Source organism: Cylas formicarius, unplaced genomic scaffold (genome assembly GCF_029955315.1).
Source record: "Cylas formicarius isolate icCylForm1 unplaced genomic scaffold, icCylForm1.1 PGA_scaffold_1__22_contigs__length_36826433, whole genome shotgun sequence".
Classification (NCBI taxonomy): domain Eukaryota; kingdom Metazoa; phylum Arthropoda; class Insecta; order Coleoptera; family Brentidae; genus Cylas; species Cylas formicarius.
Window position 1 is genome coordinate 21,176,825 of NW_026844264.1, and position 27,492 is coordinate 21,204,316.

Below are 27,492 nucleotides of genomic sequence, written 5' to 3' on the forward strand. Positions count from 1 at the left end.
TAGGTTCAAATTGAATGGTATAATATATATAATTTTGGTTGTCTATAATATACATTTCTTTGAAGATGTTCTATTTTTCTATTCTAGTTCTAGTTATACAGTATGTTAATGTAAAGATGCGAAAAATATCAATTTTTAACTTAAAGGTTGTAGTAAGTTATGATGATGAATGAAAACGAAAATAACGAACGAAAATAACTGCCCCATTTCATAAACTCCCTTCCGCACGCCATTTTCGCAGTTTAGAGTGTGTCTCTAATTATTTAGTTGTAATGTTAAAATATAAAGGCAATTTCATAGAACGGCCTTATTTTCATAGCAACGCAATATATCAAAAAATGTCACAGATGTCCGGCGTTGTTGACCTAATGCAAAAAACTAGGAATTTTTCACTGCCTCACGCTCACACCCTGTATAACGAGAGGACATTTAAAAAAAATATCCGTCAGCACAGACCCATAGCACCACATTGGCAATGCTAGTCATTACTGTGGTTCCGTTTAGTGTTAGGTTTTTATATTTGAAGTAAGGTCCTTGCAAATATCATAGGACATCCGCTCAAGATTTGTATATCCGCAAAACTGAATATATTCCACACACTTATTAAACTTTATCTTCAGTAAACCTATTAAAAAGTGCAATAGACTGATTAGAACTACGGCCAGATTGCCTAAATACTGTTAGTTGCCATGCATTATTAATGTCTCGCAAACCTTTACCCATATTAAAAGACATTCATTCTACGGGATTCCTATTGCGTCTACGCATAGATAGTTATCCTTTAATCCGGAAATCGCCGAACGGAAGTCAGGTAAAGCGCTTTTAATCCGTGGTGTGGCATATTAGGCACTTATGCCATGTCATTATGTAACAAACAATAGTCGCTCTTTTTTAATGTGTATCTTTACATTTGTATTCAAGATCTGTTAGTGAAGAGCTTGATTTGAAAACCAATTTTACTTTGGTTAACGTGATTAACTCTCTGGGTTGAAATATCTTTTTAAATCGCGATTCCACAAACGTTGTTATTACGAAATAAATCGTAATCATTAATCTAACAAAAAATATGAGGAACTTGTCAAAAATGTGAAATGAATGGAAATGGAAAAGTGGGCTTCAATTTAAATTTAGTTTATTGTCTCGGTTTGCCATTACAAAAAAAAAAGAAACCAAGGCAAATTTAATTCACTTATTCAAAATAAAAAATCTTAACATACCAGAAACTATTGTTGCATTTTAGCAAACTAATTATTTGAAGATTTTTTCTACAATACCGGAAAATTATAAAACCATCAACAACAAGCACAAAATAGCAAATAATTGAAACAAATATGCCTACAATAGGTTAGAAGAAGCATATTAAAATGCGGGTTATGGGGCAATCGCAATCCCATCACGATTAATAACTTAGAAGCCCGTTTTTAATGACTGCAAGTTCACTAAAATGCGATTAGCTTTCCAGGAATTATCAACATTTATTTCCGAAAATGTTCGAACATTCGCCCCTACTTACTTTTCCTAGATAGTGCAAACAGCATTATAGTTTTGGTTAATACAAGAAAATTTTGCAGAAACCGGCAAGTGTTTAGGTACCCCACAATAAAATTAAAAGTACAACATTGAACGTGTGGATATTTTAACAAAAACTCATCAAAAGATGGATCGTAAACATAAACTATCGACACGAAGTGGATTTCGTCGAGTGAATTGCTTTAACCTGGGCACTCATTCAGATGCATCACTTCAATGTCAATCTTTTAGGATGGAAAGGGTCTTAAGTACTTCCAGGGTGGCATTAAAACAGCTGCCAAATGGGAATTTTGAAGAATAACATTCGCGTTAGGTAATTTATTTTGAGCGGCATACGCCGTCCCTTTGCGATTCTACAAGTTGTTTAGATCCACCAAAATTGGTCATTATTGGAGGTGGAAGTTTTTTGGGTCAATATTATTACGATTTGAAATAACTAGTCACTAAGACCTAAAATTATTTACACAATACATTACTAAAAATGTATGTTTTATGTTCATGTTTACGTGCTAAGATGGCCCAAGATATATTATAGCTTCTCACGGTGGGTGTCACATGTCTGTTTTTCAAATGGTGGCACGGTAAACTCCCCTTCTTGGTTCGCGCGTCTTTTCGGAGGCTGGTGCATGCGCCGGGTCGCTCGTTATTTTCAGTTAACGATTTTTCTTTGGATCTCTCTGAGCTTTGTTCTTATTAACATTATCTAGGTAATAATTTGTTTACTGTCGATCAGGTTATTTGATCACCACAGTCCCAATTCACTTTCTACAAGCTTTTTCTAAAGCTTTGCAGATTGCGATCCAGTCTTTTCACCTAAAAAAATTTTAGGAAAATTTGAAATTTTAGGTGTTTGTATTCTATCCTTTAAGAAGTGCCTTAATTTTTGAAAAATAACATTGGAAGAAAATGACTATTTATTGTTTGAAACTCGTTTCTTAAAGACTCGTCATTAAAGTGGCTCTTATTAAGCTATGTTTTACTGCTCATTAATCACCGATTCAAAAGCTATGAATATTGTATTTCAATTAGATAGAATTTTTGGAAAAGCTGCGGGTAGAACCCATTCTGTCAGCAGTCTAAGCTATTGAATAAATGATACCATTGTAGCAACTCATGCACTAAAAAATGATTGTTTTATTTCAGATGATGTTGGGATTCTTTCTTGTACTAATTTTCGTCTCTAACGCCCTGACCACGACTCAGTGCCCGACAAATTGTTCCTGCACTTTAGACTTCAAAGGCCGAAAAACCGTAGTATGCAACGAGGGAGGTCTGGTGGGACCCATAAGCCTAACCAATGTCAGCCTGGATACGGAAGTCTTGAGAATAACAGCTCCAGACGATAACACAAACATGTTGACAATGTCGCCGGTTTTTGGTGGCTTCAAAAACTTGGAAGAGATCCACATTACCAAATCAAACATACCACAGCTGGGTCAGTATTTCTTTTGGGATCTTCGGAAGCTGGACGTGCTTAATTTGTCACAAAATAATATTACCCAACCTTTGGACCACGATTTTAAAGGTCTGGATAAGTTGAAAGAGTTGTATCTAGACGACAACAGGATCCAGTCCTTGCCCAGCAACACCTTTCGATACTTGCAGTCCCTTAAGGTATTATCAATTCAGCGAAATCGGATAACCAAATTGGTAAACAGGGTGTTTATTGAAATTGGAAGATTAAAAATTTTGAAGCTGAGCGGAAACAATTTGAAAACTCTCAATCCGGAAGTTTTCCGTGACGTACAGGTGAGACTAGTGCAGTTATTTTTATTCAGTATAATATAGACAGAACGGTTGACCTTCGTAATGTACCTCCGTCTAAACAATCATCTTGCGAATGTACACATTCATTTCACACACTAATCTTTACTTTGTGTCCTTTTATTTAAGAAACAGTCTCGCTTTTTGTCCGAAACTTTAATGAGATCTAGACATTTAAGAAAAAAAAAAAGACCGCTGAAAAAATGACACAGGTGAAACTGGTTCAAATAAGATTTCATAATTTCAAATAGCCTGTGGAAAGTGCTCATATCCGGAATAAAAGTATTGTCGCCAGACATTCGCTTACCATAACATGTTAAGGGTTAGGAAGTTAAAATTTAGGATCTGATGATACTGTGCGATAAACTGAAATATCACAGGAAGTCAATATAAAAAGATTCTTGTACATCGACGTGCTGTTTTTCTTCACGGTGCCTTAACTGGTGCACGATATTTGCAATTCCTAAGAAGTGAAAAACAAGAAATTAAATGAAAATTTCAAAACAAAATTAAAAAACCTTTCCTACGTAGAATGATCTGAATCCAAAAATGCAAAAAATGTAGGATGTGCCATTTAAAACTCGAAAGTTACTGTCGTTTCCGCTCAAACCAGAAGTGCAACCATTGAATACATATTGTCAAACAATTGGACATTCAGTCTATATTATCTCTGCCAAATTTCATTTCGCTATCTCAAGCCGTTTAAAAGTTAGGGAGTGTTCCCACTTTCTTGTGTCACCCGGTATAACTTAACTAGGTATTATTTATTTAAGATAATATAATTAATTTTTTATTCAGGCCATTGACATATTTTAAGCAAAAATTACAAACTAGTTTACATCAATATTATACCCATATTGCAGAAAAAATAAATAATATAAAATGGGAAATGGTTTCGGTTCCGTTATAATTATTTGAGATACACAGAGCAGCCAAAATGAAATTTTCTTGCTTATAACTTTTTTAAATTTACATTTTTGATCAAAAAATTACCAATGCCTTATGTAACGTGATATTCTTAAAATGATTTAAGCACTACCTTTTTTGAACTGAGGTGGCTTTTACCCCATTTATAAAAATAAATAAAAACTAATTCAGTTTTTCACGAAATTATATATTTTTACATGACAATTGTTTCGACAACACTGTGTCTTTATCAAATGTAATATTTACAAACTACCTGCTACTATATATACCTAAAAATTACAATAAAACCTTAATTAATGTTGTTGTGAGAATTTAAGTTTAATAAAAGAGAAATATTTAAATCTATGATCGTTAAGCAATATATTTGAATGTCTCATTTTGTTAATCTCCATGGCTCCCAATAAATTTAATTCTCTACTTTTTGTGGCCTTATCTAAAATATCAAAATTGTCGTCAAGAATGTGTTTTCCTGTGTTTAAGTGTGTGGCATAATTAGAATCTAGACTATTGTTTTTCAACGCTCTTTTATGTTCGTTAATGCGTTTCTTGAAAGATCTACCTGTTTGTCCAATATAAATTTTAAGACAAGATCCGCATTTCAACCTGTAGACACCTGATTTTTGAGATTTTGGACATTTCGTTTTATTTGTTTTTAAAAATTTTCCTATCGTGTTAGTTCTGAAAGCTATTTTTAAACCACATTTTGACAAATGTTTTGAAATTTTTTCACTGGGTATGTAATTGTTTTAAATTGTTCGTGTTCGGTATTAGGTTTCGGATAAATAGAGTTTACTATTGTCTGGATTTGTTTTTTATTTATAATTTTATCTATAATGGACGGATTGTAGCCGTTGTTCAATGCAATTTGTTTAATGATATTAGGTTCTTTGTTGTAATTTTCTGTTGGGAGCTGCGTATTAAGAAGCCTTGTGTCTAAAAGAGTGAAATGCTGCCATTTTGTGTGTATAAGGGTGATTTGAGCTGTTATGTATGACCGTGTATGTTTTGATAATAGTTAAGGCTAAAAAATTATTAGAGTTATCCTGTTCAATCTCATTCGTGAATTTTATACGATTATGTAATGAGTTAATATGATTTAAAAAAGAATTCAGTTGTCTGTCCATTCCAACAAAGCAAGCAAAGACATCATCCACGTATCTATTAAAATCTCGACTAACAAAGGACTAAGTGGGTTTCCCATAATCAAACCTTCTTTAGAGATATAAATCTGTCCATTAAATTCAAAATAATTTTGGTCTAAAGATACTATTAAGTAATCTAATAAATCTTGTTTCACCAATGGGTTAACCTGTTTCCGAGTTAGGGTGAAATCTACTAAATCTATCACATCCATAAGTGAAATACTGGGAAGTAAATGTTGTACATCAAAAGACAATAGTGTTGCGTTAGAAGGGATTTTGATATCTTTAATTTTGTTGAATAGTTGAAAATAATTTTTTATTGCAAATTTTGGTTTAAAATCTGTTTGGAACTTTTTAATATTTATAATTTTGTTGAAAGTTGAACTTCTGGGGCTGTTATATAAGGCACTACTGGTCTAATGGGCATATCTTGTTTATATAATGTAACTAAAGAATATAATTTCGGCGGTTGTGGGTTGTAAAAATATATAATTTCTTGAAAATCTGAACTTTTAGTTCCTATTTATTTTGACCACCGTTTTTACTCATTACAATTAAACGAAACAATTCGTTAATAAAATATCTTTTGTTCGTTTTTTGCAGGAGTTGCGCACTTTGGAGTGTCGAGGTTGTGCATTGAAAACCTTACACAAAGAAATCTACGACTACCTACCTCAACTCACTCACCTAGACTTGGGAGACAACGAAATTCAGTCAATTGCGATCCAAGATCTGCAAGCTTTGAAAAGTCTGAGACATTTACGTTTAGACGGTAACGAAATTACGGTTATCAATGATAACGTCTTTATCTACCAGGCGTCTTTGAGAAAACTTAATTTGGGCTGCAATGAAATTTCTAGGATCGGAAACAAGGCTTTTACCCAGCTTTTCAATTTAACAGAACTAGACTTACGGTTTAATAGGTTAGAGCATGTCTATGGAATATTCGAGCCTATCCTCAGCAATTTGGAACTACTTATACTGAGCGGTAATCATTTGAAGCTCCATTCGCTGACTGAGCTGAGTAGTATGGACATCCTAAGAGAACTGAGACTGGCGAACTGCGATTTAGTTGAGATAAACGAGAGGGTGTTCCCTACAAATCTCGAGCTGTTAGATTTGAGCGGGAACCACCTGTCCACAATCCGAAGCCAGTTTCTACCTTCTAGTTTGAAACTATTAGACGTATCCAGAAACGGCCTCAAAGGTATTGAAGAGGACGATCTGCGGAAGTTGGAAAGAATTCCGAATCTGAAACTGCAGCACAATCCTTGGTCCTGCGATTTGTGTTACATAGTGCCTCTGTTGGAACGAACCAATAGAAGCGCTACGTTCAGTGAAATCGTCTGCGTCAGCCCTTACACTACAAGGGGAAAGAAATTGGGGTCCATACAAAAGGAGGAACTAACCTGGTGCACCGCCGGCAATTCCCTAAGCGATGCCGACTTCTTTTTGGTGGGGGGCGACAAGAAAATCGGTTTGATAGCTGCCGGGATGTTGGTGACTTTGTTGCTATTAACGTTGTTGACAATAATCGGGGTGGTGTTGTATTCGAAAAGGCACGCGGCCAAATATTACACACACGAAGAAAAGTTCGCGATAGACGGAGAAAACATGTACGAGAATCACAGCCCTTTGTTTAATGACGGCGAGTTGAGTTTCAAATTTCCTCTGGACGGAGAGAAGAAAATGTCAATCTGCACGATAGAGGATATCAAAAAGGAGCACTCTTTGGCAAACGGGACCTGAAGAGAAAATGAAAGTTTCTCTTTGCTTTGCACCAATGCTTTAGGTGGACTATGGAAATCGACTTCTTGCGATAGATGTAACGTTACTGTCGATACGTATACGTTTAAATATTGCTATACAGGATGTCCAATTTTCGATGCTGGTGTTCCATATTTTCGGAAAGTACCAAACAAGCCTGATATCATAATCTCAGAAAGCTCGGAGTTTTGATACATTTTTCAGACGTGGTGAATTGGACACCTTGTTTTCTGGAGAAAAAAATTTTAATTGTAACTGACTATTCCAGATGACTAACATTATGCATTCCTGCTGAAACATATCTGTGCTTTCACAAACATGATGTATAGGACCCAAGTAAATTTGAATGTTTTAACAGAAAAACCCATTTCTGAACTAAATAGTGCAAAACCGATAGACATGTCATTGCCTCGATTTTTATGGCTTTTTTTTTCGGCCATTTAGAAAGTTGAGGATACACCAGTGGAAAACTCAGTGACGTACTTAGATTTTTTCGATAAGTCTTATTTTACATAACATTATCATAGGTGGCAGGATTTAACAAAAATGTTCGTGCTGAGCCCTTTCCAATCATGTATGGTTGTTCGTATCTGTCATGAAAAACGGCGGAACTTTTTCGGATATATATTGGTAGGCCTTGCGTATAACGGCTAGCAGGTATCAATTAAAGAATAATTTTGCTAAAAAAAATACAAAATCCTAAAAACTAATTAAAATTTTAATTTTAATATCATTAATAGTTAGATTACCTACGAAATACTTTATATATTATGCATATTGTGAATAGTATTGACGACATTGCAATTATTTTAATGTAATAAATGAAACACCTATAAAATTATTATACATTATGGATTATTGAAAAGGGTTCAACACGACGTTAGCTTACTATGATTGGCATGTAAAATAAGATAGCTGTATTAATTTATCGAAACACTCCGAGATTCGTTATCCTCTCTAAGGTATCTTGATGTTATAACGGTAAAAAACAGTTTATCTGCGCTAATGAGTTTTACACATCTAAAAGTGTTACCATAACTTTTTTGGGGAATTTTGGATTGGAGTTTTCCTTATTGACTTAGGTATACAGGCCCCATCAGGAGTGGAGTGGAAGATTATTCCTCCGTAGGATTGTAAAACTTCGAAGCGCATCATAATTGTATTATTTAAATGGGTATTAGAATAAATAAATCGATTCTCCTTATAATAATTCCTTGGATATAAGGGCTCTTAATCTAATAGAGAAGTAGATACAGATGATTAAAGTTAAAACATTTTTTTTTAAGTAAATTTTATAAAAATCTAAGTAGTTCTCCGAGCGTTCTTCTGATTTTTTCTTCTCAGTAATGATTTATTAGAGCATATCTAAGAACCAAAGCTTTTTGAAATTTATGAGACGATTTGAGTTAATGGAAACTGTTGCTTTTTCAAAAAGACAAAATAATTGAAACACCATTTAAATCGATGTTTGTTATAATTTAACTATAAAACGTAAAACACACACACAAAATCGGTTTTCAGCGTTGGAAACAATATTTATATTTCTTGTTGGCTTTGTTTTATGGATTTTTAAAAATATTTTCTGCCGATCGCAGCCTCAAACTAATTAAGGTCGTCACTAAATGAGGCACGATTATTACATGAAAATCCCAATTAATGGAAAGAAAATGGGGATTTTAGCGTGGTGTTTCCGTCAAGTGTTCAGAGACCCTAATGATAGTCGATCTATTTCTTTAGAGACATGCTAAAGAAGGGATTTACAAAGAAATGTAAAATATAAGAAATAATTTTTATGCGCTGCGAAATTTGAAGCTCCCAGTTATTATACAACAAGTACAGTAACGTCATCAGTTTCTGGATAAAACATATATTCTTCATCTCTCTTAAACTCTGTTAATTCGTTCTCTTCTAGGTTATGCTATTTACAACCATTACCTGTAGAAGAGTAATCCTCTATTCCACACTGATTATTGTTTTTTCTATAAAAGTCAAAATATCACCTAGAATATATTAAATTAACAGAATTATATAGGAAAAATTTATGGGTAAGATTTCTCCATCTTTATCCAGTAAATGTACCGTGGAATTTGGTATACGCAGATCAACATTTAAGAATTATCAGATGGATATCACTGTTTCTTGAGAATAGAAAACCATTTTTTACTAAAAGAGTACATTGGTGTGTCAATACTTTAATTTGAAATTAATTTTATAAACGTGCCAAAAAGATATAAAATTTAAAAATATAAAAGACCGGGTAAATAAATAAAACTTTTGTTTATCTTAACCCTAACAACAATATATGAAAATTTTAAAGACAAAACGACACATAATGACGCGTGCTTATTATTAGCACACTAAGAGTTGAAAATGAAACATCTAATTTGCATTTTGCAAAACTTCGCAAAAACTGATTTTTTATAAGATTAATTTCGCAAAGCGAAACCAAAAACTTACATTAGTTTTTATACAGGGTTACCGAAAATAACGGAAACATTTTCGGGGTGATGTCCGAAAGAATGCTTACTAAATTGAAACCTTGAAGATGTTTTTCTCAATAACGTTGGCAACGGTGCAGCATTTTGTTTTGGAATTCGGTGTGCTTAAATAAATAGGTTGAAATGCTATATCATTATTTTTGTTGTTGCTATCTAGGATAAAAATTGCGGTAATTTTTTTCACTGCAATATCTAAAATTTTGAAAGAGAACCAACCCAAACTAAACATAAAGTTAATAATTTCTGTTGTCTTTACAGTACCAAAAGTTTAACTTTTTGCGTTATGGCAAAGAAAAAATTATTCTTTGCAGTGTTTGTTAGGGTTTGATCCAAAGAAATATTCCTTGAAACGTTGCTATTTGATATTAAAGAGCACGAGCAGCAAACGTCCCTGTATACAGAAAGTCTGTACTTAGAATTCGTGTTGTAATTTGTTTCTGCATACCGAATTTCAAAATTTTATGGTTCCAAAATCATTGCGAAAAATTATATTTATTGATTTCTCCCTAAAATCACATTTCAAAATATTTCGACGTTATCGCCGGAAATCCTGTATACATAATTTATTTTTTGCGTTTAACATTTTGTAAATATAATTTGTAGAAATAATTTTACGGTGCCAATTGTGTGAACCCGAAAAGAATGAGAATTTGCCATGGTTGGTTTGACAGGAAAATGTTTATTATTTTTACACTGCGCTCAAAATTAACAAAAAAATTCACCAAGGCGAAAAAGTATGTTCAAAGGAATTTGCGCATTAATGCCTATACTATTTTAAATTACCATTCTTTTTGTGCGGTACATATAGCTTGCAAAACACTCCAGAGGGCCCATAATGTGTATTGCTGTGTGATATATTTACTTTTACATATATTGTATTATATTTTTTTTTACCTAATTTATATATATTTCTATGTATTTTAAAAGATTTAAAATTCAGAATATTATACAGATTAACTTAAAATATTTACGAAATACATGGTATTTTTTAAAATAGATGTGTTTCGTTTAAATCAGACGTTAGTCTATTTAGTTTTAGTAGACTTATACGAAATTTCTTTCCTAGTATGGAATAGGATAGTTACTTCTAATAACGCCAGGCAGACTCTGACCAACCGCAAAGCGATATTGGTATTTAGGTTTAGTTTCATTATTTTCTGTATTAAAAATTACCTTTTGTGCATTAAGAGCAGCTTGAAAAGGATAAACTATACAACTCACTCATGAAACTTTCTTGTAGTGGACAAGGTAACTGGTATAAGGGAAATCAAGAATTTGTTATACTAATACTTCTTAATCCCCAATAATAATAGTACACAAGAAGTTATATTTAGAAAAAAAACGAATTAAATTGGACACGAGGCACCACTGTAATTAATAGTTGTCGCTTAAAGATCCAATAGGCATTTTATACCAAATATTTCTTACTTGGTTACAAGATTTCAGGATATAATTGAGGATTACACTTGAACAGTGTAACTATTCCGGAAAGAGATTTATTGAAATTGTATTTCATTTTTATAATACTTTAATTGCAAAAAATTATAGTTTCTGATATTTATCTAAACAAGTGGCTTATATTTTCTTTCATTTGCCTCTTAACTAATTGTAAACCCTAAAAAAGCGCAAATAGTATATTATGTAACAAGTTTTATAAACAACAGTTTAGTTACTAATAAACGAGTGTATGTAAAAGTTTATAAACGTGTTGCTTACTATACTTTTGCCATATCAATTAATTCTTGGGTATATTTTTGCAAACCAGCACGAATACATTCACTAACTGACGTGTGACGTGGCCATTCGAACGACAAACGTCAACATATATTTTTTTCCATATCCATTACCTACCTACACATTTTTCGTATGTAAATTCGCGACCAATCATAAAAATCGAATTTAAATTTAGTATTTATTCACATCGTCAAAGATTTTGGAACCGTTACTTAATGGGCTTATGGTATGGCGAAACGGAAATAAATGCACGTCCAGCGTGTGCTTGGGCAAACTAGGATGATTCTATAGCAGATTTCGGTCAAATGGAAAAATGAACTTTGAGGATTTTTACTGGTTTTTGAAAAGAAGAATGATGGAAACCAGAACTCGCTCGCTTTTATTTTGAAGTTATATTAAAACGTTCAACTGTTTTCGATTTCCATTGTCGATAAGTTACAACAAGGTGTTTCCTTATATATAGTTTGACAGTAAAATACAATTAGGGATTTCGGAATTCACTCAATGGTTTTGTCTCAAAAAAAAGCGATAGAAATTGTGCCACCTTGTACATTAAACTACATATATAAGTACCTTATGTATTTGTTGAACGAGGTAGGTATCGAGCATATACTTAAAAAGTCGGAGTTCATTAATCTCAGCTGGTGCACCATTTATAAACCAGTACCTTTTTTTAGAATTTTTCCATAATTGAAATAGGACCTGGAAACAGTTCATCGATAAAGTAAAGTAAAGTCCTCCTCATATTCCGAATACATTAAACTTTTTGCCACAATCCATCGGTCTCTGCCTCTATTTTTTGTGTAGCTCTCAGCTATCTTATTCTATTTCTGGTTGTTTCCACATACGCATATGGATCCATATAATTTTATGGGATAAACCACAAAGTAGCCACTCCGACAAAAAAACGATTCCCTTAGACACGAAGGGGAGTAAAATATTCCACGCAAACACCGACTCTTTCATTTACTTAAAAATAAATACTCCGCAGCGATATAAGAGGGACATTACAGTTGCATTTGTCAACAGAGCCCTTAGTTTCAGTTTGAATTAGAAACTTTATTTATACGGCTGTCATCGATCGAGTAATCAATCGAGATATTTTATAATGAAAACACAGATCAAAGTATCAAAAGCTAAACCTATTTTGGGTTATTCCAGGATATGCTTGATTCTGGGAGGAATATGGCCCCTACCGCTGCAGTCGCAAAACCGAGTACTTCAGAGAGCATATTCAATATACTCTGGACTAATGAGATTTTATTTACCATTTATGTTAATTTCGTTATTAATTAAATTTGCCATATCAATAGTCAATGAGAGAACGGAAAGGAATTTAGAGAAAATATTTTTTAAACTGAACTACATAATCATTTTACTAATTACATGTTTTTCAATGATGCTCTGTCAACGCAAAGAGGTTAAAGAAATCATAGGCTATATAATGGAAGATGATAATGAAATCATATGCTCTAAGGTCGAGGACATGATACAATGTCATTTGGCACAGGTTCGGCTGTGCTCGAGATCATGTCTGGCAATCATGATTCTGACTTTTGGGAGTGGTATATCGATGTGTTTTGAAAACTACTGGCGAAGATTAGAAATCGATCGTAATAACATACGCTACAATGAAAGTGTGGAAAAGCCCTTTGTATTTGAGTTGTATTATTTTAATTTGGACGCGAACAAACACGATACTGCTCTTGTGGTGGTCAACGATGTATGTACCGCAATAAACTCTCTTTTATGTACTTCGACGAAAATGCTTCTTTTTTCTTCAATTATACATTCAGCCTCCATTTTAAAAAGGCTGCAGATTAAATTCGAAAAATTATATGGTTATAGAGGACGAGTTTTGATAGTTTTAAGAGATCTTGTTCAAGAACATCAGAACGTTATTGGGTATGTATTTTATTTACAGTTCTACAATATAACCATGTCCCAATAGCACTTGATAAGACTCTTACCATATTTTAATAAATATTATTTAAGTCTACATTTTGATTATTAGCAAAATTGGCTTTTCAATTGTGAATTGTTAATTCTTGCCCAAATAGAATTGACAAAATGGTATTCTTTGTGTAGTGGACTAAGTGCATTTTTTCGCATGCATTGGAATTTTTGAACGTCTATAAAAAAGACCTTGTAAAGTGTAAGATATAAGAAAGTGACTAACTGATACGAATTAAGGAAAGACCCGGGCAAGCTGTAAGAATGAAATATGGCCGAACAGGTCCGCACTTTGCTTTGAATTTAATTATTTTGGGTTTTGTTAGGAAAGATACTAAACAATATTTATTTATTTATGTATCTATTTATGTTTAAATCTAAAATAAAATTACAAATTATTTTTATTACCTACTTAAATTACTTAAAATTATTCACATAATATATCAGTATCACTATCGCTATCATCGCCTGTTCTAATTATTATTTGTTCTATATTTTATGGCGTATTATATCTTGATCACTTTCAGCTACACTCGAGAAAATGTCAGCATCGCTTCTTTTTTTCCTCGCTGAAATGGGATTATTCACAATTTTCCATACAGTTGATTGAATTTACGTCAATGTGGCCGTTTCTTCTAGAGTTGCTTGCTTGCTGGCACCACGTTCAATGAGAGTCAAATAAACATTGTTTATAATTTCCTTAGTCTCAATAGAATAGTGTTTTCTACATTTGGGTGGGAGCATCTTCTGAAATACACTAGACTCGCACATATTTTGCATAATTCGCACATGATTCAACACACGCTGTATTACACACGAAACAAGAATGATTACTAATAAAACTTAAACTAGTAGTATACCAAACCAAAAAATATTAAACGCAGGTAGGTATAAAATTATTTCCTATTAGGGACCACAATTTTACTTGATTTTAAATTCTGAAACTTTGGGTAATAATCTTGTGGCATTGTATGTTAATGACCACCCTTGGATAATCATTCAAAAGCAATTGGTCACTTTCTTATATCTATGAACAGACCATACCTATGAATTCGTTACCCAAAAATCCTATTGCGGAAGTTCATATTTTTAATTTATGACTGACGCAAAAACTACAGTATAAATGAACAATGCGTTCTACCAACATCCTGTTGAAATTTGTAATATTAAAAATTGTTTTCTCAAATTTTCGTTTTCAGATTTGTTGAAAAGTTAAATAACTGGCTAAAGTATTTAATTTTTTGGGAATTTCTACTAGACTCAATAAATATAGCCGCGGTTTCAATGCAATTAATAACGGTAAGGACAAACGCATTTATAAAATGCTGCCTAACGTTACTTTTTTCAGTCCGAAGGGAAACTGCTTATATCGCCCATATTATTTTTTTGTGTTCTTTGCTCGCAAACCTTTATTCTTGGATGGTGCACCAACGAAGTAAAATACCAGGTAATCCGGATTCGTCTATGTTAAATGTTAAAATGACTTTCAGTTCATTATTTGAGTCTAGAGTTTGATGTTGGCTGACGCTTTGCTTCGTGGAAAATGGTACCACCAAAGTGAGGAAGTTAAAAATATACTGCTGGTCATGCTCGTACAAACTCAAAGACCACTTGTACTTACTATTGGACCATTTGATGCCATGACAATCCAATCGGCTTTAACGGTGAGCAACCTCTTCAAAACTCAGTGGCCTACGAATTAAAACATACTTAATTTACAATGTTGCGAAGAAAACTTAGGGGCAAATTATATACCTAAAAAGCGCATTTATAAATATGGGTCCAGGAGAGCTTCTGTAATTAATTTTTAATTTACCGAAGAGGATCGAAGTTTTGGTATGCACCAATGTTTTCTTAAAGGTTAAGCTGTCACATATATACCATGGCTTTGTAAAACCCTCATGTCAGTGGCTTTCCTGAAGGCAAGTTCATATGTCTAGCGAAAAAAGCCCTACGCCATTTGTTTTCGGCAGAAATTTGTGTCACTGTCTTAGAGCCAGTTTAATTGTGCTTGCAAAGTGTCTCTCAATCGCATACCGCTTTCTACTAATCTGGGAATGTGACTTTAATTGACTGCTGGACTAGTTTTGGAACTGGATTAAAATACCTTATGTACTGATTAAGAAAATAACTTTTATTTCGATAAGTGATTCAGAGCGAAGTTTGAGAGACACTTTTTCACTAAAATTACTATGACTTTCAGGAAGCGACATACTTTTTTAAAAAACCAGCTCCATAGGAACCACTGATATAAGTGTTTTCGAAAACAATTTTGTTAAAATGTGTGTGTGTAATTAAATGGGAACTTTAGCGAAACATTTGCGTAAAATTTATCTCGATATCTTAGCTGGTTTTCGTATCATTGAGACGAAGCATTTCTGGATCTAGGTTTACAGGATTTTTTTCACAGGTTTAGGTGTAGAATCTGCAAATAAATCTTCTTCACAAAAATTTGTAACACTCGGTATAAAGAGAACTAACAAAAACTAACTAATAATAGGCACCTGAACAAAGAAGTACAAAATAGATATTTTTTGTGTGTTGTAGATAATGAAAGGATCCTACTCCTACATCAGCATTATGATGAATGACTAAAAACTGATGGTAATAATTAGAAAGTTCATTTTGATGTTGCGATGTAATGTGTGAACTGCAAAAAAATTGCTGTTGTTGCTTCATTTTGTTTTTTTTCAGTGTTACCAACCAATCCGAATTTTAGAAAAGCATCTACATTCTTCCACTGTTTCTAGTGCTATAGAAAATCCATTTAACAGAATCAAATTACAACAAAAAAATGTTCAGATTTAGACAGTCATTTATGACAACACCATGCCTTTAAGAAATACAAAGTATGACAATATTCCGAACAAATTTAGTTTTCCTTTTCTTTAATCATGATGTAAAATATTAAAACTATCGTCAAACTTGTGCATTTCTAAATGTAAATGAATGCCATAGTTAGAATCCGAACTTTTATTTTTATACGCCCTTTTATGTTCGTTAATGCATTTCTTAAATGTTCTACCGGTTTATCCGATATAAATTTTGGGACCACATTTCAACTTGTAGACTCTGGACTTTTGAGTTTTTCGTGATTTATTCTTAATTTGAGATAGATAGAGTTCAGAGATATTTAAAACTGTTTAAATATTTATTATACTTAAACTATACTCGCTTTGACCAAGAGTAATTTCTGGACTGACGGAATAACAGCGCAACGTTTTCCTTCGGATGTTGATGACGCGGGGCATACGCCTTTAGAGCTTCTCCCCGCAGACAATAAAATGGCAGCGGAAACTCGGTTACGTCCATTTAATTCCCGTTTTGTAATCGCCTCTTTCACAGCGCGCTGGGTTTCACTGCAATTTTTCGTGTTTTCGTTTTAAAATCTGATAGTATTTGTTATGTGAGATCATGTCATTTTCTTTACGTCGGGTTTCATTTTTCTCTTTCGGCCACACTCTCGCCAGATGGATTTCTGGAGCGCTTTTATGGTATTATTATCAGTTGTAAAACTTTATGTCGGTATTTTTCCTAGAACCCTGACGAAATATGCGAGTCTGGTAAAACTCGGAAACTGGTAATCAGAGAGAAATATAAGAAGTATAAACATGGCAAGCACTCGTCAACTCATACAGGGAAAATAGTATATTATGCCACAAATTTAGTTAGGAGTTTGTTTTGACAAGTGCTGAGCGAGTGTTTAATAAACGAGTGACTGAAAAAGCTAATGAAATTCGTTGCTCACTATACCTTCTCTGCGACCTTTTGTTTTTGGGGTCATTTTTGCAAAACAGCACGAATACGTTGAGCGAGTGAAGTGCGACATGACCATCAAAACTGACAAACGTCAAAATACCGAAAACATCCAAGCCGTTTCCAGTCGACACGGGATGGAATAAATGAACTTTAAAATAACCTCGCAATCTCAAATTCAAATTACAAATGTCCCTTCTGATATAATCTTATTTACTACCTTAATTTTCCATCGATAACCATTTAGTTTCAAGTAACTTATCTGATACTGGCATCGCAGGTAAGATTTTTGTACCCTCTGAATTGTGTTTATCCAAACATGGTCCGTAAACTACGTCACAAAAGATAAAGCAGTTTTTTGTTCTTTTCGAAAGTAATTGACGACTTGGAAATAAACCTTGGCTTTCGGAAAATACACTAAGTGTTTTCAATCTTCATTCAACTTGTCTTGGGCATCTGTTGCTTCATTAGGTGGAAAGGGCATATTGATATGTAAATACTATAACGTAAACCACTACTGAAATTACAAGTGTAAATCGCAAAAAGAAGCGACCCCAAAATTGAGCCCAAATAAGTCCAATCGCGCTCCCCGAGAAGCCAACAAAGTAAAGAATAGCTAAAAGTAACTCCTAATTTAACTTGTCAAAAGCTTTAGAATAATCCAACAGAACAAGTTGGCATAGTTGCCTTACCAATATCAGAAGCTTGAAATATAACATCGGTTATGGTTGTACAACTGTAAGCTGGCCTGGTAACTGGTGCTCTGGAAGTATCTTGAAGTTTTTTAAATGTTCCCTAATTTGACAATAAAATGGCAATTTTTTCTGCAACTTTTAAAAGGACTTGTGATATGCTAATAGGTCTGAGTTTCCTCAAATTAGAAATTCCTTACCGAGCAAAACTGAATTAATGATATTAGTAATAAAAGGGAGTATTATGACAGCTTAAAATTATCGTATCTAGATTTATTTGATCCGCCCCTGTAGCTAACGTTCCGGCTTCAAATAAATGTTTCTTCAGCCACTACATAAAAAACTAAACAATGAAGTTAAATTATTCTTTAAATTTTGCTATTAAAATAAAATCAAGTTTTTATCAACGGATGTATATGATACAGAAAACTGCATAAAATGTCCGTTAATATTATTCGGAATATTTTTTCCAGTGAGGAAATTTAGCCGTTATTTTTCACAAAGGAATATCCACCACTATCATTTTTATATTTTATGCTTGTTGCTTTGTTTTCTTCTGTTTCTTGACAATTTTTCGTATCTTGACTGAAAAAATAACTTTTATTTCTTTAGACGTCAGGTTTGTTTGTCATTAACGCGGACAAGTTCATACGTTTCCAGTACTTGAGCCACGGGTTTGGAAGCGATCTGATCTTTTCGATACACTTTAGCCAGGGTTGGTGTTTTTATGTTTGTTTATTCTGGTGGTTACGTCAAATGTCACTCGATCCATTTATTCGTTTTATTTTGCAAACATGAACCTAAAAATTAATGTTCGTAGGAAAACTGTAGTATTGAAATCGCGAATAAACTTTTTCGATCACCGGTTTACCAAATACCCTCTCCGCTCCTACCAAAGAAAATTTCCTGGCTGAAGTGGAGTATATCAAATTTCTTGCATAATATATTAATTTCATCGCACTATAATTCACAATTATGTTCTAGATGGTAATGAATCAATATCTTATCACGATAATAGTACCATTAAATGTCAACAATGCAGCGAAAGGATCGTTGATTTATTGCCAAATTATCAATTCAAGAACGATTTCCTTAAAAAAATATAAAAATAAAAATGACATTCTAGCGACATTTTTTGTCTCCTGGACTGGACTTTCCTTATTTAGCAAAATACTTTTAACATTATGTCATTTTACTTACCCCGCCTAATAAATTCAAATTACTTACATACAAGTTTGCAAACATGTAAAATTTATTTTGCAGTTATTTTTTCTCTTGATTTTATTAATTCCTTTGTACATTTGTTGAAATATTAACTAACCAAAATTATTTGCGAGTATATTCAAAAAAAGTATTCAAAGATCTGGAAAACTGCTAATAAAATTTTAAACGCGAAAATATATTAAATAATGGCAAGCGTGACTAAAATATGCAGCGAAAGGGTCAGCCCTTTAATTTACGTAATAATAGGGCGGCGTGGGAATAAAAGTATACTTTAAAGAATATCTCTGTCTCGATATAAAAGACACTACCTTCCTTTATTTTTGCTGTCTGTTGTCTCCGCAGTTGGGGTAACTCGGCATTGAGAAATCATTTGAGATATTTAAAAATGAAAACACAATCAGCGATACAAATATTAAAAACTAAACCAATTTTGGAATATTCCAGGTACTGTTTGATTTTATCAGGAATATGGCCTCAACTGTCCACGGAAAACCGAATAATTCAGAAAGTGTACACAATATATTCCGGCATTGTGAAGTTGTATTTGCCGTCGTTCCTGATTTCGCTCTCTATTGAATTTATCTTGTCGACGTTCTATGAGAGTACGGAAAAAAATCTCGAGAAAATATTTTCACAATTGAATTACATCATCATTTTGCTAATTACCTGTTTTGCTATAATGCTCTGCCAACGCAAAGAAATTGAAGAAATAATAACTTACATGATGCAGGATAATAAGGATGTCGTGTCCTCTAAGGATGAGGATATTATTCAATGTCATTTAGCACAGTCTCGGGTTTGCTCGAGATCATGTTTGCTAATAGTGATTCTGACATTTGGGAGTGGGATGTCGATATGTTTGGAGAATATTTGGAGAAGATATGAAATCGGACAATATAATAAATACCAGAACGGAACCGTGCAAAAACCCCTCTCCTTTGAGTTGTATTATTATAAGTTGGACGCCTGTAAATACGGTACTAGACTTCTGGTTGCTAACGACTTATTCTGCAAATTAAGTTCCAAAAATTGAATGTACGCGGAGGCAGCGTTTTGGTTGTTCTAAGAGGTCTTGTTCAACAACACCAAAATACTATTCAGTAAGTACCTATATTGTCTACATTATTAATACCATTTAACAATAGAAATTTGATGCGACATTTTAAGTAGTAGTCTGCCGAATAGCGCAAACTCCTTAGAACTATAAAAAAATCAGTAAAGTTAAAAAAATTGCATTTACAATAAAAAATGACAGCTACAAGTTTGCTGACTATTTTCTAACACAGGTGTCAGTTTTCGATTTCTTTTCTTTCTAATATTTCTTGCACTTTATAATATTTTTTAATACTAGCGTTCTTGAAATTTAAGATTCAATGTTAGGTAAGTATTGGAATAACAAAAGTTAATAAAACCGACTAGAATTAGCGAAACAACTAAACTATTAATCACTATCAACCAAATTTACTAAAGCAATTCGAAAAAATCATCACAATCTATTTAATTCTAGGTAACCACAATATATTGGCGGACGCTGTATAATCTCAAATCGTTTAATGAAATTAATTCAAAGCTATTTAATTGGATACTAGTTATAATGTGGGGTGGTTGAAATAATTCTGTAAAATTTCGAATTATTCTTAAATTAATGGTTAAATTGAATGGTTTGAAAATGAAGACTGGAATTCTGCCTTCCATCCATCCGTGTTTTTATTGATATTAGAGAAAAAAATCATTCCGATGGAAGCGGTTATAATTTACCGAAAGTTTAGGTGGAAGTTTAGTTATGTATATTTATTTATAAGTATTTAAAATCCAAATTATTTGTTCCTTATTGCGTTAGAATACTACCATTAAATGTTTTTTTTCTTACTTTGTAGATTTGTTGGAAAATTGAACAATTGGATAAAGTATTTGATTTTTTGGGAATTTCTTCTAAACTCACTAAATATAGCCACTGTTTCAATTTTATTAATAACGGTAAGTATAGAAACAAAGCTGCAAACTGTTGCCTCACCTGGTTAATGTTACCGAAATGCTTTTCTTCAATTAGAAAAAAACATGCTGATATCGCCCATATTATTCTTCTGCGTACTGTGTACACAAACTTTTATTCTTGGATGGAGCGCCAATGAAATTAAATGTCAGGTAATCCGGTCGTTTCAAATTTCGTTTCAGTTACAATTTTTATGTTTTATGTTCAGAGTTTGATGCTAGCGGACGCCCTGTATTGCAGTCCCTGGTGCGACCAAAGTCTGGCAGCTAAAAGCGTACTACTGACCATGCTAGTACAAGCCCAAAGACCCCTTGTTTTGACTATAGGACCATTGGATGCCATGACAACCCAATCGGCTTTGACGGTAAGTAATCTATTTATTTCTTAAAGCAGCAGTACAAAATCGTTTATATTTTTTGTATGTTGCAGATAATGAAGGGATCCTACTCATACGTCAGCATCATGTTGAATAACTACAATTAATGATTTATCAACATGGCGTTAAACTTGCGATTTACAACAAAATTAATAGAGGACAATTAAGAATAAATGCTAAAGTTCATAGTGGTTCACAAAATGAAATAGAAAATGGTGATTGATACAAGTAAGCCCAATTGAAGTAAAAAAAAGGAGTACAAAGAAATTCATTACTACATGCAGAATAACATTTTCTACCGTAAATTGAAAATTATAGACTTATTCAAGAAAACGTATAATACAACATACAATTATTGTTTCACATTCTTCGATAAAAAACTGAAATTTCAAACAAGTATTTGACCCCGAATTGCACCATTTACATTGTTCATGTTTAATTTAATGTAAATATGCGAATGTTTATACATAGATTGCAATTAAGATCTTAAAAGTAGTTAAAATTTAAATTTAAATTTAAATTCCAAAACTTTAGGTAATAATCTTGTTGCATTGTATGTTAATGACCGCCCTTGGATAATCCCATTTAAAAGCAATTCGTCACTTTGTTATATCTATGAACAAACCATATCAGGAATACAATGAGAATTATTAATATTAGTACTACAATAATTTTTCATATAGCAAAATGGGACAAAATGAGGTAATTAAAGATTTCGCCCTTGTTTGGACAAACCTAACTATTCTGAAATGTGTATTACTGCGTTAAAGTGGTTGCCAATATAAGAATCAGGAATCAAATCATATATTTCACCGATATGGAATCTATTTTCAAATATCCTATCGCATTTTGGCAAAAATACAACCTGATACAAATATTAGTGCCGTACAATGTTTATGAGGAGCTGCAAATATTTCATGTTTTTTTATGATGTTTGATTACACTACGACGATATGACGTTTTTACTGTATCGCTATTGGGAATAAAGCATTTATTTACTAATTAGTTGTTTAAAAACTCTAGCCAGATTTGTTATTTCTTTTAAATGTTCTAGCGAAAATTTAAGTTGGGAATTTGAAGCTTTTAAGTAATCCGCACAAAATAAAACAAAACTATCTAATAATTGTTGAAGACACGTAATTGAATCTGACTGGCTGGCTTTTTTCCTACGGAAACTTCCACGAAGACAATAGTTGCAAATTACAAAATTTTGAAAAAAAGCCTAACCTACTGCAGACCTTCATTAACCCTGTAAAGAGTACACGAAACACGATAAACGAAACATGATATCCCTTTATTTATTTTTATGGTATAAATCATCAAATCAAAAGTTTTACCATAACAATTTTGTCTTGCTGATTTTGTTTGTTTCCTCGATCTGACGAGAATTTGTCAGACTAATCAACACTATTTCTAAATAAGTCCACATCAACAAAAAATTCAGCCAATTCACCAGATCGGTAATATTCTAACTAAATTTTCCGGTATCTAAAAAGCACCGAGAAACACTGGCGTGAGCAAAATACGCAACGCATTCGCCAACCCTTTTATTTTCGTAATGACAGGGCGGTCTAGAAGTAAAAGTATATATTAAGGAAACGTGGAAATATAAGCATATCTGAGTCGATATAAAACGTAAATTTTCATGGCATTTGTTTGTGTTTGAATTAGAAACTTTTTTATAGTCGGTACTGCAATAGACGGAATATAAGTTTTATTTATTTATGCGGAATTGAAGTCGTTGACTTCAATGAAAATGAATAGGCAAACAGTGATCAAAGAATTAAAAGCTAAACCAATTTTGAACTACACCCGATACTCTTTAATAATGGCCGGAATATGGCCCTTACGGCTGGCCACGCAAAATCGACTTCTCCAAAGAATGTATTCAATATATTCCGGATTGATAAAAGTATATTTTCCTTCGTTTCTGCTTTCGCTCTCCGTTCAATTTATCCTGTCGACGATCGACGAGAATACGGATGAAAATCCAGAAAACATATTTTCACAACTTAACTACATCATCGGTTTACTGATTGTCGGTGTAGCTGCTGTAATTTACCAAGACAAAAACGTTAAAGAAATTTTAAATTATATAACGCAGGATGATAAGGAGGTGGTGTGCTCTAAAGATAAGGACATTGTGTTATGTCATTTGAAGCAGGCTCGAGTATCCTCAAGATCGTGTTTACTAATAATGATTTTGACATTTTGGAGTGGAGTATCAATGTGCCTCGAAAATTTTTATAGAAGATTGGAAATCGACCATTATAACAAGCACTACAACGAGAGCGTGGAAAAACCCTTTCCTTATGTGTTGTATTACTATAATTTAGATCCGGAAAAACATGCTACCAGTGTTCTTGTTGCCAACAATATATTCGTGGTATTGAATTGCCTTTTGTTTGCTTCGACAAAAATGCTTTTTTTTTCTTGCATTATATATTCAACGTCGATTTTAAAAAGGCTGCAGATAAAATTTGTCAAACTGGATTTATGCGGAAAGAGCGTGTCGCAAGTTTTAAGAGATCTTGTTCAGCAGCATCAAAACGTCATTGAGTGAGTACTCATACCAGCCAATTACAATGTTCCAAATTGCACGCCGGCCATTTTAGTTCCACCGTCATAAAAAAAATTTTTTCAAATGTTCAACTGAAGATGTTGGACTATTTGCTCCGGTTATATCATCTGCTGGTGATATAAGCTTAATAACTTTTAATTTCGGTCGTTTGCTAAGTAATTAAGTTCGACTATTTTTACCTAGATCAATTTTTGATACAAACCACTTCAGAAGTGCGAAAATTATCAAAAGGTGTCTAATTTCGTCTATTTATCACTCAGCGCACTTTTTTCTAAATTTACGTCATTTATTATTATTATTATTAATATTATTATTATCTTGTGCACATTCTTAGTGGCGTGAGAATGTTCAGTATATATAAAACAAAAAACTAATGTCAATTTATATCAATTTTTAAAGAGTTTCATTCTTAACTGCTCGAAGTAAAATATTGCTGGTCTGCTGATAAAAATATTTATTAAAATTTTCTTTTAGATTTGTTGCAAAACTGAACAAATGGATAAAGTATTTAGTATTGTTGGAATTTCTCCTAAACTCACTTAATATAGCCACGGTTTCAATTCAGTTTATAACGGTAAAGAAAACTGTCTATAATAAAGTAGTCTAGTTGATTGCTTTTAGTTCGAAAAAAATATGCTGGCATCGCCCATATTATTCTTCTGTGTACTTTTTACTCAAACCTTTGTGCTTGGTTGGACTGCTAATGAAATAAAATGTCAGGTGAATCGACTATTTCCTAACAACTTTGCGTAAAAATAATTTTTCCTCATCAATAAACTAGAATTCGGATTTGTCTTCAGAGTCTGGTGCTTGCGGACATTTTGTATTGCTGTCCCTGGTACGATCAAAGTGAGAAAATTAAAAGCACACTGCTGATAATGATATTACGAGCACAAAAGCCTCTTGTATTGACTATAGGACCATTGGATGCAATGACAATCCAGTCAGCCTTAGCGGTAAGTAACCCTTATAAAAGTCACACTTATTCGAAGTTTATTTTAATATATCACACAACTTTCAAAAATTATCGTTTGAGGTAGGTTGGGCATACTTCTGCTGTACCATAGATTAAATTTGCTTTGTTTTGCAGAACGCATTAGTGTAAAAGGAGAATAATTATTAAGTAGGATTGCTGATGACATTTAAAATAATTTTTTTTTCAATAAAATACGCTTGAAATTGCTATTTCGAAATATTTCATATTTTGGTATGTTACAGATATTGAAAGCATCCTACTCCTACGTGGGTGTAATGATGAATAACTACAAATGAGTATACTACAAACCACAAAACGATGTATAATAACCTAACTAACCAAACCAAGCCAAAACTGAAATTAATAATAAAATTTATTTTACATTTTATAGCCTCTATTACTGTTCGATGAAGGTGTCGTAAATGTAACTAATGGGAATAAAATTTTGCCAGCAAAACGCTTAGAACGTTCTCACTTGTAAAACTTATTGGCTTGCTAATTCCGAGAAAGGGGTGGGCATTGGAAGGCTCCTGGTAGTAATTAAATAAGATGCTTTAGACAAAGGGACTATCACTTATCTTATGCTAAGCCTAAGACGCTCGTAACAATATATGACTTAAATTTACCGGTAATTTTTGCGGCGTGCAAGATTCCTTCTCGGTCTCGTTGTATGATTCTATTTACTATTCCTATAATTATTATCTTGAAAAGGGTTATATTAAACTCAAGACCTTGTATTCGTTTTAAAAAAAAATCCTACTCTAGTGAAGTTGAAGGCTCAACATACACTTATTTGGTTCACTACAACGTTCCGCTTTAGTTAAATTAAATTAAAATTAAAAAATAGCTGGTAATTTCACAACAGCCTTTATATTTGTTTAACGCGATAGTTGGAGGTTTGATACTGATGAGAGATCAGCGACACATTCCCAAAACACAGGGCAGCCATGTTTCACAGATCTTTTGGTCATACTCCAGGTAAGTAACTGAATTTGATTCTAATCTGTGTTTCGAGCGTTGTCATTTATGGATTTTTCGTTGTAATTTTTTTAATTTTCCCAAATCTGTGTTTTTTATTTAGTATTATATTCGAGGTTAGCGCCAAAATTTCCCGGCTTGACATAGATGCAGCTCCAGTATCACGATAAAACTTTGTCTTCTTTTAAATACATATCTTAGTAGGCTGGGAAAAAAAATTGAGGTCTAGCGCCAAATAGTTTTTTATTGACATCATTTTAAACAAGACATGTCCGAAAAAATGTCGCAATTAACGCAAATTGAGTATAGAGCAGTCATAAAGTTTTTGACAAAAGAAGTTTTAGCACCTAGAATTATTAAATAAAGGCTGGATGGTGTTTACGACCAAAGTTCTCCTTCGTATTCTGTAGTGAACGAATGGGCAAAACGTTTTCGAATGGAGTCCCTTGAAGATGATTCAAGAACTGGTCGATCAGTGGGGGTCATAACGGAAGATATTGTTGCGATTGTGGAAGGGGTAGTATTGAGTGATCGACGTTTAAAGGTCAAGGAAATCTCAGAAATTACTCAGCTTTCTGATATAAGTGTTCGTCGAATCCTGCATGATCATTTAGGTATGCATAAGGTTAGTGCAAGATGGGTTCCTAAAAACCTTTCGTCTATTCAAAAACAACGCCGTGTCGAGTGTGCGTGGTCTTTTTTGGAACTCTGTGGGTCGGAACCGAAGCCTGCGATAGAAACTATTGTGACGGGAGATGAAACTATGGTTCTCTAATATGACCTATCGAAAAAAGAATGAATGGAGTGGCGTCGTAAGGGTGAAGCACCTCCAAGAAAATTCAGAGTCTGCCAGTCAACAAAAAAAGTGATGGCCACGATCTTTTGGGATTGTGAAGGAATTCTTTTGATAGATTTTGAAGAAACTAATACCAATGGGAAATATTACGCAACTTTATTACATAAATTGCGAGACTGCATACGTGTAAAACGTCGAGGAAAACTGACCAGAGGCGTGCGTCTTTTGCAGGATAATGCACCTGTCCATACTGCTGGTGTTGCACAAACTACCATTTTGGAGTGTGGGTTCCAACAGATAGATCATCCTCCTTATAGTCCAGATATGGCCCCCAGCGACTATTATTTGTTTGGATATTTGAAAAAGGACTTACGTGGGCGGCGGTTTAACGACGAAGTTGAGTTAAAAGAGGCTGTTTTAGCTCATTTTGCAGACAAACGAAAAGAATATTTTTTTAAAAAGATTGAGTTGTTAATAAAGAAATGTAATAAGTGTATTGAAGTTAAGGGGGATTATATGGAAAAATAATACAAAATTGTTACTCTACTTTGTGTCCTTCATATTCAGGGCGGGAAATTTTTTCGCTGTCCCCTCTAATGTCGTACTTTTTGAAGTGGGCGGTATTTTTTTATTATTAGTTTCTTCGTTTAAAATTTGTTTATCTCTTCGCCTTTAAACATGTCAGCATTTTATAAAAATAGCAGTAAGTTAGATAATTTTTATATATTTATAAAGATTTATCAAGGCATCATAATTATTAGTGTGAAAAGTTAAATTATCTGGTATCCTTCCTAGGGGTCTCGCG

General features: G+C 33.2%; 3 protein-coding genes across 5 annotated transcripts in view; all 3 read left to right on the plus strand.

The window, feature by feature from the left end:
• The window catches only part of LOC132696979 (toll-like receptor 6), a 29,092-nt gene extending 17,855 nt beyond the window's left edge, over window positions 1-11,237 (plus strand). The window contains exons 2-3 of the mRNA XM_060662195.1: window positions 2,674-3,279; window positions 5,967-11,237. Of these exons, the coding sequence (XP_060518178.1) occupies window positions 2,674-3,279; window positions 5,967-7,112 (1,752 nt within the window). The 3' untranslated portion in view covers window positions 7,113-11,237. The remainder of the gene's footprint in view (window positions 1-2,673; window positions 3,280-5,966) is intronic.
• A 1,164-nt stretch (window positions 11,238-12,401) lies between these two features.
• Window positions 12,402-16,215, plus strand: LOC132696961 (uncharacterized). 3 transcript variants are annotated; one of them, XM_060662147.1, is made up of 6 exons: window positions 12,402-13,267; window positions 14,515-14,614; window positions 14,664-14,762; window positions 14,824-14,979; window positions 15,863-15,953; window positions 16,010-16,215. In XM_060662147.1, exons 1-5 carry the CDS (start codon window positions 12,471-12,473, stop codon window positions 15,908-15,910), a joined length of 1,200 nt encoding a protein of 399 aa, XP_060518130.1. In that variant the 5' UTR covers window positions 12,402-12,470; the 3' UTR covers window positions 15,911-15,953; window positions 16,010-16,215. The 3 variants fall into 3 exon arrangements, with proteins under 3 accessions (XP_060518130.1, XP_060518129.1, XP_060518131.1); XM_060662146.1 differs by lacking the exon at window positions 16,010-16,215 and having other exon boundaries at window positions 15,863-15,985; XM_060662148.1 differs by lacking the exons at window positions 14,824-14,979; window positions 16,010-16,215 and having other exon boundaries at window positions 15,863-15,989.
• Window positions 16,216-21,476: 5,261 nt separating this feature from the next.
• On the plus strand, window positions 21,477-25,343 carry LOC132696960 (odorant receptor 7a-like). The gene is made up of 5 exons (XM_060662145.1): window positions 21,477-23,915; window positions 24,412-24,511; window positions 24,559-24,657; window positions 24,738-24,893; window positions 25,156-25,343. Exons 1-5 carry the CDS (start codon window positions 23,107-23,109, stop codon window positions 25,207-25,209), a joined length of 1,218 nt encoding a protein of 405 aa, XP_060518128.1. The 5' UTR covers window positions 21,477-23,106; the 3' UTR covers window positions 25,210-25,343.
• The last annotated feature ends 2,149 nt before the right edge of the window (window positions 25,344-27,492 follow it).